We start from the raw sequence: 19,292 nt of genomic DNA, 5'->3' as shown, positions 1-19,292 counted from the left end.
AAACAATAAAATTATCACGACGTTTCGAATGCAACACAAGCAATCATCATAAGGTGTGAATATTTTATCGTTTCCCTTCCTACTTTATTAATCCCTAATCTCTGCCATTACATACAATGAAACAAGTAATGGTAAAAAACGTAAAAACAGAGCAACATAGTACAATATACACTGTTAGACATCATTGTAATAAATAAATAAATAAGCAGTACATCCCGTGTGTTAGTGACTTTTGTAATATTTTAGGCAGGAAATTAGTTTTTAAAATTGAGATTTATTTTTTTCTGGGGGGGGGGGGGGACCCCCAGACCCCCTGCAAGCGTTGCCCCCCCCTCCCCAATGTTGACTCCATGGCTACGGCCGTGCCCTTGACGCCCGCACATTCGGGTTGTCCATCACAGCGCGACACCTCGAGACTCGCCGCCAACGCCGCTGATGGGCCGAGCGGAGGTGGCGGAGAGGGAGGGGGAGGGGGCAGGGGGTGGTGAAGGCCCTACCCTGCAGCACGGGGGGGGCAGGGGGGGGTGGAGGGGGGGGGTGAAGGCCCTGCCTTGTAGCCCGTGGGGTGGAGGGGGGGCAGGGGGAGGTGAAGGCCCTACCCTGTAGCCCGTGGGGGGGGCAGGGGGAGGTGAAGGCCCTACCTTGTAGCCCGTGGGGTGGAGGGGGTGGAGGTGAAGGCCCTACCTTGTAGCCCGTGGGGTGGAGGGGGTGGAGGTGAAGGCCCTACCTTGTAGCCCGTGGGGTGGAGGGGGTGGAGGGGGTGGAGGTGAAGGCCCTACCTTGTAGCCCGTGACGGCCGACTCGTTGTCGAGAGGGGCCACGTGCTCCCAGCTGAGGGTCACGTGCACGCCGTCCGTTCTCCACTGCGTGATTCTGGGCGGCTTGCTCGGAGCTGCGGACAAACGACACCGACGAACGAACCGGGGGTTACGGGGGGGGCGTGGTTGGGGGGAGGTGAGTGGGGGGTTGGGGGGGGTGGATGGGGGGGGAGTGGGGGGGGTGGATGGGGGGGGCTGTGCCGTGACCTCTGACTCGGGTCGCCTTTTCCGCCGTCGGCCCAACGCGGACGAGAGAGTTCGCGTCAGTTCGGCGGGGGGTCGGTTAACTGTATGGGTGGGTGGGTGAGTGAGTGAGTGGGTGAGTGAGTGGTGAGTGAGTGGGTGGGTGAGTGGTGAGTGAGTGGGTGGGTGGGTGAGTGGTGAGTGAGTGGGTGGGTGGGTGGTGAGTGGGTGGGTGAGTGAGTGGTGAGTGAGTGGGTGGGTGGGTGGTGAGTGAGTGGGTGAGTGGGTGGGTGAGTGGTGAGTGAGTGGGTGGGTGGGTGAGTGGGTGGGTGGGTGGGTGAGTGAGTGAGTGGGTGGGTGAGTGAGTGGTGAGTGAGTGGGTGGGTGGGTGAGTGGGTGGGTGGGTGGGTGGGTGGTGAGTGAGTGGGTGGGTGGGTGGGTGAGTGGGTGGGTGAGTGAGTGGTGAGTGAGTGGGTGGGTGGGTGGTGAGTGAGTGGGTGGGTGAGTGGTGAGTGAGTGGGTGGGTGGGTGAGTGGGTGGGTGGGTGGGTGAGTGAGTGGGTGGGTGAGTGAGTGGTGAGTGAGTGGGTGGGTGGGTGGGTGAGTGGGTGGGTGGGTGGGTGGTGAGTGAGTGGGTGGATGAGTGGGTGGGTGGGTGGGTGAGTGGGTGGGTGGGTGAGTGAGTGGTGAGTGAGTGGGTGGGTGGGTGGTGAGTGAGTGGGTGAGTGGGTGGGTGAGTGGTGAGTGAGTGGGTGGGTGGGTGAGTGGGTGGGTGGGTGAGTGAGTGGGTGGGTGAGTGAGTGGTGAGTGAGTGGGTGGGTGGGTGGGTGAGTGGTGGGTGGGTGGGTGGGTGAGTGAGTGGGTGGGTGGATGAGTGGGTGGGTGGGTGAGTGGGTGGGTGAGTGAGTGGTGAGTGAGTGGGTGGGTGGGTGGTGAGTGAGTGGGTGAGTGGGTGGGTGAGTGGTGAGTGAGTGGGTGGGTGAGTGGGTGGGTGGGTGGGTGAGTGGGTGGGTGGGTGGGTGGTGAGTGAGTGGGTGGATGAGTGGGTGGGTGGGTGGGTGAGTGGGTGGGTGAGTGAGTGGTGAGTGAGTGGGTGGGTGGGTGGTGAGTGAGTGGGTGAGTGGGTGGGTGAGTGGTGAGTGAGTGGGTGGGTGGATGAGTGGGTGGGTGAGTGGGTGGGTGAGTGAGTGGTGAGTGAGTGGGTGGGTGGGTGAGTGGGTGGGTGGGTGGTGAGTGAGTGGGTGGATGAGTGGGTGGGTGGGTGGGTGAGTGGGTGGGTGAGTGAGTGGTGAGTGAGTGGGTGGGTGGGTGGTGAGTGAGTGGGTGAGTGGGTGGGTGAGTGGTGAGTGAGTGGGTGGGTGGGTGAGTGGGTGGGTGGGTGGGTGAGTGAGTGGGTGGGTGAGTGAGTGGTGAGTGAGTGGGTGGGTGGGTGGGTGAGTGGGTGGGTGGGTGGTGAGTGAGTGGGTGGATGAGTGGGTGGGTGGGTGGGTGAGTGGGTGGGTGGGTGAGTGAGTGGGTGGGTGGGTGGGTGAAGGGGTGGGTGGGTGGGTGAGTAAGTGGGTGGGTGGGGTGAGTGGGTGGGTGGGTGGGTGAGTGAGTGGGTGGGTGGGTGAGTGGGTGGGTGAGTGGGTGGGTGAATGGGTGGGTGAGTGAGTGATTGGGTGAGTGGGTGGGTGAGTGGGTGGGTGAGTGGGTGGGTGGGTGAGTGAGTGGGTGGGTGGGTGGGTGAAGGGGTGGGTGGGTGGGTGAGTAAGTGGGTGGGTGGGTGAGTGAGTGGGTGGGTGAGTGGGTGGGTGAGTGGGTGGGTGAATGGGTGGGTGAGTGAGTGATTGGGTGAGTGGGTGGGTGAGTGAGTGATGGTGAGTGAGTGGGTGGGTGGTGAGTGGGTGGGTGAGTGAGTGGGTGAGTGAGTGGGAGGTCGTTTCATGGATAGACTCGTCCCCACCACAGGAACGTGGAATTCCCACCGCTGGCTCTGCAAGCACCTGTAAGCGCTCGCGTGACCAGGCATCTACGCCGACGTCCGTGGCGTGGATGCAGCGAGGAGCACGCGAGGTGTAACACACGTGGTGTAACACACGAGGTGTAACACAGTGACTAGTGGGGTATAACACACGTGCTGTTACACCACGTGGTATAACGCACGTGGTGTAACACACGTGGTGTAACGCACGTGGTGTAACGCACGTGGTGTAACGCACGTGGTGTAACGCACGTGGTGTAACGCACGTGGTGTAACGCACGTGGTGTAACACACGTGGTGTAACACACGTGGTGTAACACAGTGTTAATGGGGTGTAACGCACGTGGTGTAACACAGTGACTAGCGGGGTGTAACACACGTGGTGTAACACACGTGGTGTAACGCACGTGGTGTAACGCACGTGGTGTAACACACGTGGTGTAACACAGTGACTAGTGGGGTGTAACACACGTGGTGTAACGCACGTGGTGTAACACAGTGTTAATGGGGTGTAACACACGTGGTGTAACACAGTGAGTAGTGGGGTGTAACACACGTGGTGTAACACAGTGACTAGCGAGGTGTAACGCACGTGCTTTCCTAGTGGTGACCAGGCTGGCCGCGCCGGAAGGCCCCGTCCCGGCGCCGTTGAAGGCCCGCACCGTCACCTCGTACTCCGCGTGCTCGCGAAGGCCCAGGAGGCGGACGCGGTCCTTCGTGCCGCCCGGCGTCCTCAGCAGGGTCGTGGCGCCCTTCGGCGCGTCCACGCTTCGCCGGTACGCCACCTGTCGATGGTGGGGGGGCACGGCAGGCACGGGGTGGGAGCAAGGTGACGCGAGGTTCCTCGAGGAGCTTGAACCGTCGCCACACAAACTCCGGTCAGCGGCGGCTTTTGGCTGCTGGCAGGCCAATCGTGTCGGACCAACTCCACGGGAGTTCCCGTGACCACCCCCCCCCCCCCACCACGTTAGACGCGGACGCACGAGGGTAGGTGGACGTGCTAGGGTAGGTGGACGAGTGAGGGTAGGTGGACGTGCTAGGGTAGGTGGACGTGCTAGGGTAGGTGGACATGCTAGGGTAGGTGGACGTGCTAGGGTAGGTGGACATGCTAGGGTAGGTGGACGTGCTAGGGTAGGTGGACGAGCGAGGGTAGGTGGACGAGCTAGGGTAGGTGGACACGAGCGAGGGTAGGTGGACGAGCTAGGGTAGGTGGACGAGCGAGGGTAGGTGGACACGAGCGAGGGTAGGTGGACGTGCTAGGGTAGGTGGACGAGTGAGGGTAGGTGGACACGTGCTAGGGTAGGTGGACGAGTGAGGGTAGGTGGACACGTGCTAGGGTAGGTGGACGAGTGAGGGTAGGTGGACACGTGCTAGGGTAGGTGGACGAGTGAGGGTAGGTGGACACGTGCTAGGGTAGGTGGTCACGAGCGAGGGTAGGTGGACGTGCCGAGACCTCGTAGCCGTCGATGCGCTGCTCGCCCAGCAGGGCGGGTGGAAGCGCTTGCCATGCGACTTCCACCTCGGACGACGACAGGGCCCTCGCGCGCACGCCCAGCGGTGCCACGGTGGGTGCTGGCGTGAATACATAAACACTATTAACGACACGAATATTCATGTTAATGATCAAATAAATGAGACCCATTTCCACGATCGATATACGGGGGATCAATTTTCCTTTTTTTTTTGCTTTTGCCGGCGTCCAGATGATTAAAACAGAAGAGGCAAACGTGATGCCTTGTATAAAGGTGTCAGTTTTTGTGCCAGATGAAAGGGTAAAACCTATTACTATATCTTGTTTCTGGCAAAGGAGGTCTCATAATGTTAATGCTCACCCCGAGCCCTCAGTACTCTGATAGTGCGCTGTTTTTGAGTTGTACGCCTTTTGGCGTCTTCTGGTCCAACACCAGTGGAGACTAGGGGCTCTAAGAAAAGCCGTCTCGGGTGTGGACCAATCAAATTCAAGGACAGCGCATATTATTATCAGAGTTGTCTTTTTTGTTTGCATTTTGACTGCTTGTGTTGTGGTTATTGCAAACATGATGCCTTGTATAAAGGTGTCAGTTTTTGTGCCAGATGAAAGGGTAAAAACCTATTACTATATCTTGTTTCTGGCAAAGGAGGTCTCATAATGTTAATGCTCACCCCGAGCCCTCAGTACTCTGATAGTGCGCTGTTTTTGAGTTGTACGCCTTTTGGCGTCTTCTGGTCCAACACCAATGGAGACTAGGCTCTAAGAAAAGCCGTCTCGGGTGTGGACCAATCAAATTCAAGGACAGTGCATATTATTATCAGAGTTGTCTCTTTTTTGTTTGCATTTTGGCTGCTTGTGTTGTGGTTATTGCAAACATGATGCCTTGAATAAAGGTGGCAGTTTTTGTGCCAGTTAAAAGGGTAAAACCTATTACTATATCTTGTTACTGGCAAAGGAGGTCTCATAATGTTAATGCTCACCCCGAGCCCTCAGTACTCTGATAGTGCGCTGTTTTTTGAGTTGTACGCCTTTTGGCATCTTCTGGTCCAACACCAGTGGAGACTAGGGGCTCTAAGAAAAGCCGTCTCGGGTGTGGACCAATCAAATTCAAGGACAGTGCATATTATTATCAGAGTTGTCTCTTTTGTTTGCATTTTGGCTGCTTGTGTTGTGGTTATTGCAAACATGATGCCTTGAATAAAGGTGGCAGTTTTTGTGCCGGATAAAAGGGGTGAAAACCTATTACTGGAAGAGGCTTTCATCGTGAAAAGGTTGTTTTTCCGCCCTATATTACGGACGAAATTGGTCGCGGAAGCCGACGTGTTCGATCATTTCGTCTTGGTGCTGTTTTATTTTGGGTTAGGTCGCGCGACGGACGAACGCGTCGTTCACCCACCCCCACCTGACGGCGAATTTGCACGCGATGACGACGAAGCCTGCTTCGTTGAGCTGCGACCGTTCGTGACTTCTGAAAGGTAACGGTCTGTGAAGCTCGGTGGGCCTTCAGCATGGTGAAATAAAACGTCTCTCTTGTAGCTAGTTCAACAGTGTTAAAATGGTTGAACACGTAGGCTTTCGCGACCAATATTACCCAAAACAAGAGGGGTAAATATCAATGCCGTGTCGTTAACCCACCACCACCACCACCACCCTACACAGCCAATCGTCAAGGTTGTATCACGTAAACAAAACGTGCCAATTATAGTTAACTATATATTATATTCTTAGCTCTTTCGGTAAAGTCACGTTGAAGGGAAACAATAAAATAATAAAATAAATATAAAACAATAAAAAAATTATCACGACGTTTCGACCATAACACAAACGGTCGTCATCAGGTGTGTCGGTTTGCATAAATTTATTTATTTTTAAACGGTGTATTTATTTATAAAAAAAAACGTCAGCGCCACGCGCAGCGATTTGGCAGTTTATTTAGAAGGACGAGTCCATCTATGTTCTGAAAAGAGGAGGGGGGAGACGAAAAATTAATGTATGCTGTCTGAAAGCCACCACCGTAAGCGTGAACAATCAATTAAGACCTGAAATGGTTAATCAAATCCTTCCAATGATTGCTAAGCCAGAATCCATCTTCAACGTGACTTTACCGAAAGAGCTAAGCATATGAATTACTGCCGTCACGAAAGCTTTAAATCAAAATATATATTATATTCTTAGCTCTTTCGGTAAAGTCACGTTGAAGGGAAACAATAAAATAATAAAATATATATAAAACAATAGTTAACTACTTTTTGGCACTAACCGCTTGCGCGGCGGAGAGTGAACCCGCGAGATTTTCAATTCGAGAAGCCGTGAACTACTTTTTGGCACTAACCGCTTGCGCGGCGGAGAGTGAACCCGCGAGATTTTCAATTCGAGAAGCCGTGACGTTCCGCTGGTGATTGCAACAACCAACACCCGGCTTCAGAACTGGTGAGAGGTGGGGTGAGTGGAAGGGTTCGGCGTTATCAGTGGCTGATCGGGGAGGAAGAGGGGGGGGGGGCTTTGTTACCCTTTCCGGCAAGAATACAACGGGCGCCGCCCTGGCTATGAGATGTTAACTACCTCTCTTGGTACGCGGGAGGTCGTGGCTTCGATCCCGAGCTTGACGCCTGCTGCTGCTGTATATTTGGAGTTTGTGTCTCTCTATCATCATCATCACGGTGGCTAGAAGATGTTAACTACCTCGCCTGGTGTACAGGAGGTCGTGGGTACGATCCTGACCCTGACGCCTGCTGCTGCTGTATATTTGGAGTTTGCGTGTCTCTCTCATCATCATCCTCACGGTGGCTAGGAGATGTTAACTACCTCGCCTGGTGTACAGGAGGTCGTGGGTACGATCCTGACCCTGACACCTGCTCTATATTTGGAGTTTGCGTGCCTCTCTCTCTTCCCGTGGTGGTCGTGTGGAGTTTTTTTCCGGGTCCTCCGGTTTTTCCCTCCACATTTTGAATCGACGTCACTACGCGTTTAAGAGTATTCGGCCGTTGGTATAAAATTTCCACATCATGATGATGATGATAAGCAACTTATCATCATCATCATCAAATGAAACTCACATTCGTGATGGTCAGGTCGCACCTGCAGAAAAGCTACATAGCTCAGTGCACCTCACGTCCGGTAAAATAAAGAAAAATAGCTTCTAGTTTGAGTTTGTACAGGAGGTGTTAAAATATTAAAACCCCAAATAGACGACACCTATTATCGCAGGCAATCAAGTCCGCATTAACCACACACCGTGCTTGTGGTAAAACATGCAAACAAAGCAACAACTCTAATAATAATAATATTAATGATGTACTCATTGTCCTTGGAAGTGATTGGCCCACACCAGAGACAAACTCCTTTGTGGCCGAGTCTCAGCGGACGATAGAGCGGGAGATTGTCTACCTCCGTCAGTTCTCGTCACAGCACCCGCTCCCCGATCACCCACCGCTAACTCCTCACCCTTCCACTCACCCTCCCCACCCCCCTTCCCCGATCACCCACCGCTAAACTCCTCACCCCTACACTCACCTCCTCCCCTCCCCGATCACCCACCGCTAACTCCTCACCCCTACACTCACCCCCCCCTCCCCAGCCACCACCGCTAACTCCTCACCCTTTCACTCACCTCCCCCCCTCCCCGATCACCCACCGCTAAACTCCTCACCCCTACACTCACCCCCCCCTCCCTGATCACCCACCGCTAAACTCCTCACCCCTACACTCACCCCGTCGCCCTCTCCTCCTCCCCAGCCACCACCGCTAACTCCTCACCCTTCCACTCACCCCCACCCCCCTCCCCGATCACCCACCGCTAAACTCCTCACCCCTACACTCACCCCCCCACCCCCTCCCCGATCACCCACCGCTAACTCCTCACCCTTCCACTCACCCCCACCCCCCTCCCCGATCACCCACCGCTAACTCCTCACCCCTACACTCACCCCCCCTCCCCAGCCACCACCGCTAAACTCCTCACCCCTACACTCACCCCCCCCCCCGCCTCCCCGATCACCCACCGCTAACTCCTCACCCTTCCACTCACCCCCCCACCCCCCTCCCCAATCACCCACCGCTAAACTCCTCACCCCTACACTCACCCCGTCGCCCTCTCCCCCTCCCCGATCACCCACCGCTAACTCCTCACCCTTCCACTCACCCCCCCACACCCTCCCCGATCACCCACCGCTAACTCCTCACCCTTCCACTCACCCCCCCCCCACCCCCCCCCCCACCGTCACCTCTCTCGGCCGAGTGCACCAGTGTGGCGTTGCTGAAGGGCCCCTCGCCGGCGCCGTTGAAGGCCCGGATGCGCACGAGGAAGGCCTCGAAGGGCCGCGCCGTCGCTGCGGGGCGGTGGTGCGAGTAGCGCGACGCGTTCCAAGCGGGCACCGTCACGTGACGCCAGAGGCTCGCGGTGGCGTTCTCACGGAACGCCAGAACGTAGCCCAGGTTGGGGCCAAAGTGCAGGTGGCGCTCCACGGGCTGTGGGTGGGGGGCGGGTGGTGGGGGGGGGGGGGGGTTAGTGGGGTAGGGGGTTAGTGGGGTAGGGGGTTAGTGGGGTAGGGGGTTAGTGGGGTAGTTAGTAGGGTAGGGGGTTTGAAGGGTAGGGGGTTAGTGGGGTAGGGGGTTAGTAGGGTAAGGGGGTTAGTAGGGTAGGAGGTTAGTAGGGTAGGGGGTTAGTAGGGTAGAGGGTTAGTAGGGTAGGGGGTTAGTAGGGTAGGGGGTTAGTAGGGTAGGGGGTAGGGGTTAGTAGGGTAGGGGGTTAGTTGGGTAGGGGGTTAGTAGGGTAGAGGGTTAGTAGGGTAGGGGGTTAGTAGGGTAGGGGGTTAGTAGGGTAGAGGGTTAGTAGGGTAGGGGGTTAGTAGGGTAGGGGGTTAGTGGGGTAGGGGGTTAGTAGGGTAGGGGGTTAGTGGGGTAGGGGGTTAGTAGGGTAGGGGGTTAGTAGGGTAGGGGGTTAGTAGGGTAGGGGGTTAGTGGGGTAGGGGGTTAGTGGGGTAGGGGGTTAGTAGGGTAGGGGGTTAGTGGGGTAGGGGGTTAGTAGGGTAGGGGGTTAGTAGGGTAAGGGGGTTAGTAGGGTAGGAGGTTAGTAGGGTAGGGGGTTAGTAGGGTAGTTAGTAGGGTAGGGGGTTAGTAGGGTATGGGGGTTAGTGGGGTAGGAGTTTAGTAGGGTAGGGGGTTAGTAGGGTAGGGGGTTAGTGGGGTAGGGGGTTAGTAGGGTAGGGGGTTAGTAGGGTAGGGGGTTAGTGGGGTAGGAGGTTAGTAGGGTAAGGGGTTAGTAGGTTAGGGGGTTAGTAGGGTAGGGGGTAGTGGGGTAGGGTGTTAGTGGGGTAGGTTAGTAGGGTAGGGGGTTAGTAGGGTAGGGGGTTAGTAGGGTAGGGGGTTAGTTTGGGTAGGGGGTTAGTAGGGTAGGGGGTTAGTAGGGTAGGGTGGGGTTAGCAGGTTAGAGGGTTAGTAGGGTTAGTAGGGTAGGGGATTAATAGGGGAGGAGGTTAGTAGGGTAGGGGGTTAGTATGGTAGGGGTTATTAGCGAGAGTTCGCTGTTAGCGGTTGCAGGTTAGGGGGTAAGTAGGGTAGGGGATTAATAGGGGAGGTTAGTAGGGGAGGAGACATTGTTATTCTTATTAACCACGTTTAGTAGGGAGGGGGTTAGTAGAGGGGTTTATATGTAGGGTACCACCTAGACTTTACTTCCCAACCACTCGGACACTCGGTGATCACTCCCCACAGCCTCCCTCCCCGGGAATGACCCCGGGAGCTGGAGAGAGACGGCGGGGGGGAGGTCGTCAGCGCCTCGGTCGGCTGCGATTTGTTTCACAGCGCGATGTTCATCGCCGCAAGGCGGCGGGGGGTTAAAGGAGCGGCGCGCTGCCACCGGCCACTCACGCCGCTGCTGCCGGGTGGACGGAATCCCTCCCAGCCAGAGCCGGTGATGTTTGGCCTGGTCTCCCGCGCTGGCAAGTACGTCTTGGAAGAGGGTGGGAGTTACACCCACGGCCGCTTTACCCCACCACCACCACCACACGTGGCCCTCGCCGAACATCGGCTAAACCGTGGTGAACCCACCAGAAGATGGAGTCGAACCGCTGCACTCTGGATGACGAGTCCAGCGCGCTTCTGACCGTTACTTCATTGCGGCCGAATCTTAACCCTTTTCCATTCCGATGACGTGCATGTGCACGTGGCTTACCAGTGGCTTCCTAATATTGTAAGGAAGAGCGTCCCAGACAGCCGCAGAGGCAGCGCATCTAGAAGCGCCCTGGCCATTGCAAGTGATAGCTCAACGAAGGGGCTTTATACCATCACGTGGGCTTTACACCATCACGTGGGCTTTACACCATCACGTGGACATTCAAAGTAGCAGCCAAATACTCAAAACAATCTCGCCTCCGAACAAGAGCCAACAGCTCAGTGTGGTTTTAAAACATTTGTATTAAACCCTAGTTCACAAAAAAAACTAAAATTGTGTAACAATAACCTCTGTTAAATTTTGATTTAAAGCTTTCGTGACTGCATTAATTCATTTCTTAGTTCTTTCGGTAAAGTCACGTTGAAGGGAAACAATAAAATAACAAAATATATATAAAACAATAAAAATTCTCACGACGTTTCGACCATAACACAAACGGTCGTCAGTGATGATGACGACCGTTTGTGTTATGGTCGAAACGTCGTGAGAATTTTTATTGTTTTATATATATTTTATTATTTTATTGTTTCCCTTCAACGTGACTTTACCGAAAGAACTAAGAATATAATAATCTCTGTGTGTGTACGTTTGCAGATGGGGAGCGGTTGTGTAGCGGTTAACGCGCTGTACTGCAAATCCCGGCGAGCCTAGTTCAATTCCAACTCACGGGCAGCACCAACACTGGTGACGATTATCTAAAACAGTCCTGGGCCTCCCCTAGGTCGACTCAACCTCAAATGAGTACCTGATGCGGTGCGTAAACATCGCTGCTCGGGAGACAAAGGCGGCCGGGCGCGGTGCTGGCCACCCACCCCCTCGTGTGCCGTGCCGGCCTTCACAGGTGCTACACGCTAACAGCACTTGTCCCAACAGTCTGTCAAGTCTATAGGGGGATCTTTGTCTTTGTGTGTGTGTGTGCTATGTACCTATCAATCATCACCCCGGATAACCCTTGAAAACGAGACATTCCGTCTCAAGGAACTGTTCTAAAGAAATTTTCCATCGCAAGGGACTAGTGTAGGTGGTTAGTAGGGTAGGGGGTTAGTAGGGTAGGGGGTTAGTAGGGTAGGGGGTTAGTAGGGTAGGGGTTGTTTCGTCTCAGAAAGTGTCCTATCTCAAGGGACTGTCCAATCCGAGACGTTCCGTCTCAAGTAAGTGTTCCGTCGCAAGGAACGGTCCAATCCGAGACGTTCCGTCTCAAGTAAGTGTTCCGTCTGAAGGAACTGTCCAATCCGAGAGGTTCCGTCTCAAATAAGTGTTCTGTCTCAAGGGACTGTCCAATCCGAGACGTTCCGTCTCAAGTAAGTGTTCCGTCTCAAGGGACTGTCCAATCTGAAACGTTCCGTCTCAAGTAAGTGTTCCGTCTCAAGGAACTGTCCAATCCGAGACGTTCCGTCTCAAGTAAGTGTTCCGTCTCAAGGAACTGTCCAATCCGAGACGTTCCGTCTCAAGTAAGTGTTCCGTCTCAAGGAACTGTCCAATCCGAGACGTTCCGTCTCAAGTAAGTGTTCTGTCTCAAGGGACTGTCCAATCCGAGACGTTCCGTCTCAAGTAAGTGTTCTGTCTCAAGGAACTGTCCAATCCGAGACGTTCCGTCTCAAGTAAGTGTTCTGTCTCAAGGGACTGTCCAATCCGAGACGTTCCGTCTCAAGTAAGTGTTCTGTCTCAAGGAATGGTCCAATCCGAGACGTTCCGTCTCAAGTAAGTGTTCCGTCTCAAGGGACTGTCCAATCCGAGACGTTCCGTCTCAAGACAAAGGCGTTCCGTCTCCAAGGGGACACTGCGAGCGTGGTGCCCTATGACGAGCGATGGACGCGATTGGGGGGGGCGGCAGCGGTGGTGAGAGGGGGGGGGGAGCAACCGGTGGGCAGGGTGTGGAGGAAGCCCGAGGAGGCGCTGGGCACTCCGTCCCCATGGGCGTTGCTGGAGACCACGCGGAACTCCGCCTCCGTCCAAGGGGTCAGCCCCGTGACCCGGGCTCCGCGTCTGTCGGCCGCGACGATCGCCGGCTCTGAAAATGTACAACAACCCCCCCCCCCCCCCAGTCATTTTGATTTAAAGCTTTCGTGACTGCAGGGATTGATATTCTTGGTTCTTTCGGTAAAGTCACCACCACGTAGAAGGGAAAACAATGAAATAATAAAAATATAAAAACAATAAAATAATAAAAAATATAAAACAATCAAATTCTCACGACGTTTCGACTGCGACACAAGCAATCGTCATCAGGTGTGAAAACCACAGCAAGAACACTTGAACTCCCCCCCCCCACCATCCCCGCCGGCGCTCATTACCATTACCAGGCTCGTGACGATCGTTAATCATGAGGCACGTGATCATGGACTCGACGTGTTACCACTACCAGGCACGTGACCATTACCGGGCTCGTGACGATACGCGAGGAGGTCGTGGGATCCGAGAGTGACCGTCTCGCCGCGCCTCCCTTACCCGTCGTGGCGGTCGTCCATCGGTCACAGTGTGAGCAGCGGCTCTCCACCCTGTGGGCCCTCGCGGGGCTGTAGTTGTCAAAGCCGGGGACCCACGACAGGGAGACCGAGGTGGTGGTCACGTCCGTCGCCACCACGGAGTGCGGGGGGTCCGGAGGGCCTGATGAGCCACGGGTGGGAGGGGGGGGATCTCTCACGTTCGACGTTCGGCGCGCGTGTACGCGCGGATCGGTGCGCCTGATCTTGGACACTCGCATCCACACCTCCTATTAGCGTGGTTGGCTATGTACGGTGTGAACGAAGTTCAACATATATACATACTGCCCATAGACTGACACTACCCAGAGATCATGGGAACTCCCGTGCCAGTATCAAAATATAAGAATAGGTTTTTACCCTTTCTGGCAATAAAACAGTTGTGTTAAGATGTTCAAACACCATACTGAAACATTTCGCAAGGAATGGTGTCTGCATTAACCACATATACTTGTGGTGAACATGCAAACAAAAAACTTGCTCTGATAGTATATGCATTGTCTTTGAAACTGATTGGTCCACACCAGAGACAGCTTTCTTTAGAGCCTATTCTCAAATAGTGTTAGTCCAGAGGACGCCAAAAGGCGAACAGCACTATCAGGACATTGAGAACAGTTGTGTTAAGATGTTAAAACACCAAACTGAAACCTTTATTGCCAGATAGTGTTAAACCTATTCTTATATTGTGATACTGGCAAGGGAGGTCCCATGATCCAGCTGCTCACCCCAAGCTCTCAATGTCCCGATAGTGGCATTGTCTTTGTGCTGTTCGCCTGTTGGCGTCCTCGGGACTGTTTGAGGCGGCGAGCCCGTGGGTGGCCCTCTCTGGCCTGTGGGTGGCCCTCTCTGGCCTGTGCGTGGTCCTCTCTGGCCTGTGGGTGGTCCTCTCTGGCCTGTGGGTGGCCCTCTCTGGCCTGTGGGTGGCCCTTTCTGGCCTGTGATTGGCTCTCTCTGGACTGTGAGTGGCCCTCTCTGGACTGTGAGTGGCCCTCTCTGGCCTGTGGGTGGCCCTCTCTGGGGAGATGGTGAGCATGTAGGTGGCCCTCTCTGGCCTGAGTGGCCCTCTCTGGCCTGTGAGTCACCCTCTTTGACCTGTGGGTGGCCCTCTCTGGCCTGTGATTGGCCCTCTCTGGCCTGTGAGTGGCCCTCTCTGGCCTGTGGGTGGCCCTCTCTGGCCTGTGATTGGCCCTCTCTGGCCTGTGGGTGGCCCTCTCTGGCCTGTTGGTGGCCCTCTCTGGCCTGTGAGTGGCCCTCTCTGGCCTGTGGGTGGCCCTCTCTGGCCTGTGAGTGGCCCTCTCTGGCCTGTGAGTGGCCCTCTCTGGCCTGTGAGTGGCCCTCTCTGGCCTGTGGGTGGCCCTCTCTGGCCTGTGGGTGGCCCTCTCTGGCCTGTGGGCGTCTGGGGTGACGGTGAGCGTCTTGCCGGTGACGTTGAGCCACGTGGAGGCCGTGGCACTGTCCACGTCGGTGTGCGCCGTGCAGGAGTACGCTCCCGAGTCGGCGGGGCTCACCGACTTGAGCACCAGATCGGACGCGGAGCTCCCCTGTCGCACAAAGACAAAGATCCCCCGTGTAGCCTCTGACGGAGCGTTGGGGACGAGCGCTGTTAGCAAGCAGCAGCAGCAGCGCCAGGAAGGGCAGCACGGCACACGAGAGGGCCGGTGGCCAGCACCACCACGCCTGGCTGCCTTCGTCTCCTCGGGGCTCATTCTACTACTACTGCTGCTGCCCACTACTGCTGCCCGCTGCTGCTGCCCACTGCTTATACTCACTGCTGCTGCACACTGCTGCTGCACCCTACTGCTGCACACTGCTTATACACACTGCTGCTGCCAGCTGCTGCTGCCCGCTGCTGCTGCCCACTGCTGCTGCCCGCTGCTGCTGCACACTGCTGCTGCACCCTACTGCTGCCCACTGCTTATACTCACTGCTGCTGCCCGCTTCCCCCTGCTGCCCGCTGCTGCTGCCCACTGCCGCTGCTCACTGCTTATGCTCACTGCTGCCCACCGCTGCTGCCCACCGCTGCTTCCCCTGCTGCCGCTGCCCACTGATGATGCCCACTGCTGCTGCCCACCGCTGCTTCCCCTGCTGCTGCTTCCCCTGCTGCTGCTTCCCCTGCTGCTGCTGCCCACTGATGATGCTCACTGCTGCCGCTGCCCACTGCCACTTCCTCCTGCAGCTCGCCCACCGCTGCCGCCCACCGCTGCTGCCCACCGCTACCCCTCCCGCCGCCCACAGCTACAGCCCACGGCTCACCATTCCCGCGTGCGTGAACTGCTCCCTCCTGCCGCTGCCCCCGAGGGCGAGGTGGTGGCCACCGCGGCTCCACAGGAAGGCGACGCGGAGCGAGGGGTCGTGAGATGCGCGGCACGACAACACCGCCCGGTGGCCGAACGCCACCAGCCCCCCGCTCGGGGCAGCCGTGATGCGGGTCGCCTCTGCAATGGTTTTTATTCTCATATTATCATCAATTATATTTATTTTATATTATTACCAATTATATTTATTTTTTATATTATCACCAATGATATTTATTTTATATCATCAATTATATTTATTTTATATCATCGTCACAACACTTGCCCCTAACAGCCCGTTAAAGGATTTATTTGGGGGGTCTTTGCTGCTGCTGTTGCTTGGCAACACAACACTTGCCCCTAACAGCCCGTTCAAGGATTGTATTTGGGGGGTCTTTGCTGCTGCTGTTGCTTGGCAACACAACACTTGCCCCTAACAGCCTGTTAAAGGATTTGCTTGGGGGGTCTTTGCCCCCGTGCAGTCGCGCACCCTTCACGGTGAGTTTCCCTGCGCTCTGCGCCTGTCCCAGCACGTTGTGCGCTGTGCAGGAGTAGCTGCCCGCGTCTCCGCTCGCCACGGACGCGAACATCAGGCTCCCGTCTTCGAGCACATGGAGCCTGCGTACACCACAAAGGCAAAAGATACCCCCATAGATACCCCCACCCCCCCCCGTCCGTGTAGCCTTAGCAGACTGCTGGGGCGAGTGCTGTTCGCGAGCAGCAGGCACACGCGCGGGGTTGGGTGGCCAGCACCACGCCCGGCCGCCTTTGTCTCCCCACAGGGGCGATGTTTACACATTGCACACCGGGTCCACATTCATAATTGGGTTTTTGGGGGCTTTTTTCGGGGGGTTTCTTTTAGGGGTTTTTTTTTGGGGGGGTCTGTATTTAGTATTTTTTTATGGCTTTAGCTTGCTTATAATTCGCACTCCGAGAGTGTGGAAATGTCTGACCCCGTGGCCCATAAATCGACATCTGCGGTAGGGGAGGGGCGGCGGAGGGGGGGGGGGGGGTTGTAAAGAGCTTCATAGCTCATCGGATTTCCTCCGGCATGAACACAGATTGCGATTCCTGACGCGCGGCACCGGCGTACTCCTCGTTTGAGGCCGAGCCGGTCTAGGGGTATGCCCCGCGGGCACGTGTGTTGCTCGCCACACACGTGCACGCGGGTCCACCTGGGGGAGGCGCTGGGGCCGACGGTGCCGCTCGGGCCGCTCCAGGTGACGCGGGGTGCAGGCCAGGCCCTGGGGCGGCACGGGATGATGGTGCGGCCTCCCCTGACGGCCACAGTCTCCGCCGGCAGCTCATGGCCAACGAAGTCCGGCACGGAGCCTGCGGAGAGAACATCCGGGAGATGACCTCGCGCATGAACTAACTTTTGATGAAATTCTTACCAGGGCAGGGCGCCACTAATGAGCTCGATAAAGTATTTCGCAACGTAAGAAGCGGCGGGCCCGGCCACCGTGGCTTGCCATCGTTGTCGTCGCGTGCGCATTCCTAGGAGCAGCCGAACAACTTTAATCGCGCGCCGTTGATTCTAAAAGTGCAGGGGAAAAAATCGTAGCACCCGGAGAAGAGTCCACGCGACCACCACGGGGAGTAGAGGCAGAGAGAGAGACACGACCTCCTGTACACCGGGAGAGGGAGTTAACATCTCCTAGCCACCGTGATGATGATGATGAGAGAGAGAGACACGCAAACTTCAAATATACAGCAGCAGCAGCAGGCGTCAGGGTCGGGATCGAACCCACGACCTCCTGTACACCAGGAGAGGGAGTTAACATCTCATAGCCACCGTGGCGTGGACCCCACAGAGAGACAATCTGGAGATGACGCAGATGGCGGTGGTGGGGGAGGCTGGGACGTGGGGACGAGGAGGGGGGCTGGGGGACGGGGACTAGGGGGGGGGGGAGGAACTAGGTGGGGGCGGGGACTAGGCGGGGGCGGGGACTAGGGGGGGCGGGGACTAGGTAAGGGGCGGGGACTAGGGGGGCGGGCTGTGGGGCGGGGAGGTTTGGGGGGGAGACTAGGTGGGGGCGGGGACTAGGTGTGGGCGGGGACTAGATGGGGGCGGGGCGGGGACTTGCGTGGGCAGCCTGGGGGGCGGGGCCTAGGGGCGGGGTCACCTGAGACGCGGAGCCGTGCGGCCGAGGTGACGCTGCCGAAGCTGTTGGAGGCCACGCACTGGTACATGGCGGCGTCGGACAGCAGCAGCGGGGACACGAGCAGGTCGCCGGACGCGTGCGACGCGACGCGCACGCGGCCCTGGGGGTGACAGCAGACGGTGCTTCGGCGTCATCGTCATCATCAGCAGCAGCATCATCAGTAGTAGCAGCATCATCAGCAGCATCATTAGCAGTAACAGCATCAGCAGCATCACCATCAGCAGCATGAGCAGCATCATCAGCAGCAGCATCATCAGCAGCATCATCAGCAGCATTACCATCAGCAGTAGCAGCATCAGCATCATCAGCAGCAGCAGCATCATCAGCAGCATCACCATCAGCAGTAGCAGCATCATCAACAGCACCATCAGCAGCATCATCAGTAGCGGTTTCACCGGTTGGACACGTGCAGTGGGGGCACGTGCAGGTTCCCTGACACGTGACATCCCTGGGGGACTGTGACGGGGCATGCATCATCATCTACATCATCTACATCATCATCTACATCATCTACATCATCATCTACATCATCTACATCATCATCTACATCATCATCTACATCATCATCATCATCTACATCGTCATCTACATCATCATCTACATCATCATCTACATCATCTACATCTACATCATCATCTACATCATCATCATTTACATCGTCATCGACATCATCATCGACATCATCTACATCGTCATCTACATCATCTACATCGTCATCTACATCATCATCTACATCATCTACATCATCATCGACATTGTCATCTACATCATCATCTACATCATCATCTACATTGTCATCTACATCATCTACATATCATCATCTACATCATCTACATCATCTACATCATCATCTACATCGTCATCTACATCATCATCTACATCATCTACATCATCATCTACATCATCATCTACATCATCATCTACATCATCTACATCATCATCTACATCATCATCTACATCATCATCTACATCATCATCTACATCATCTACATCATCTACATCATCATCATCTACATCATCATCATCATCTACATCATCATCTACATCATCATCTACATCATCATCATCTACATCATCATCTACATCATCATCTACATCATCATCATCTACATCATCATCGACATCGTCATCTACATCATCATCTACATCATCTACATCATCATCTACATCATCATCTACATCATCTACATCATCATCTACATCATCTACATCATCATCTACATCATCATCTACATCATCTACATCATCTACATCATCATCTACATCGTCATCTACATCATCATCTACATCATCTACATCATCATCTACATCATCATCTACATCATCATCTACATCATCTACATCATCTACATCATCATCATCTACATCATCATCATCATCTACATCATCATCTACATCATCATCATCATCTACATCATCATCTACATCATCATCATCATCTACATCATCATCTACATCATCATCATCTACATCGTCATCATCATCTACATCATCATCTACATCATCATCATCTACATCATCATCGACATCGTCATCTACATCATCATCTACATCATCATCATCTACATCGTCATCTACATCTACATCATCATCTACATCATCATCTACATCATCATCTACATCATCATCTACATCATCTACATCATCATCTACATCATCATCATCTACATCGTCATCTACATCTACATCGTCATCTACATCATCATCTACATCATCTACATCATCATCTACATCATCATCTACA

General features: G+C 55.1%; 1 protein-coding gene across 1 annotated transcript in view; it reads right to left on the bottom strand.

Annotated features, from left to right (window-relative positions):
• Positions 1–19,292, bottom strand: part of LOC116955302 (contactin-4-like) — a 60,868-nt gene that overhangs the window by 20,576 nt on the left and 21,000 nt on the right. Inside the window, exons 6-16 of the mRNA XM_076052938.1 lie at positions 17,510–17,648; positions 16,559–16,715; positions 15,874–16,001; positions 15,343–15,524; positions 14,510–14,630; positions 13,055–13,213; positions 12,406–12,617; positions 8,658–8,901; positions 4,417–4,535; positions 3,556–3,748; positions 780–892 (exon numbers count right to left, since the gene is read on the bottom strand). Of these exons, the coding sequence (XP_075909053.1) occupies positions 780–892; positions 3,556–3,748; positions 4,417–4,535; positions 8,658–8,901; positions 12,406–12,617; positions 13,055–13,213; positions 14,510–14,630; positions 15,343–15,524; positions 15,874–16,001; positions 16,559–16,715; positions 17,510–17,648 (1,767 nt within the window). The remainder of the gene's footprint in view (positions 1–779; positions 893–3,555; positions 3,749–4,416; positions 4,536–8,657; positions 8,902–12,405; positions 12,618–13,054; positions 13,214–14,509; positions 14,631–15,342; positions 15,525–15,873; positions 16,002–16,558; positions 16,716–17,509; positions 17,649–19,292) is intronic.

The sequence above is a fragment of the Petromyzon marinus genome, chromosome 59 (assembly GCF_048934315.1).
Source record: "Petromyzon marinus isolate PM22_M1 ecotype Great Lakes invasive population chromosome 59, UKy_Petmar_22M1.pri1.0, whole genome shotgun sequence".
Taxonomy (NCBI): domain Eukaryota; kingdom Metazoa; phylum Chordata; class Hyperoartia; order Petromyzontiformes; family Petromyzontidae; genus Petromyzon; species Petromyzon marinus.
This window is presented reverse-complemented; position numbering and strand designations above follow the sequence as displayed.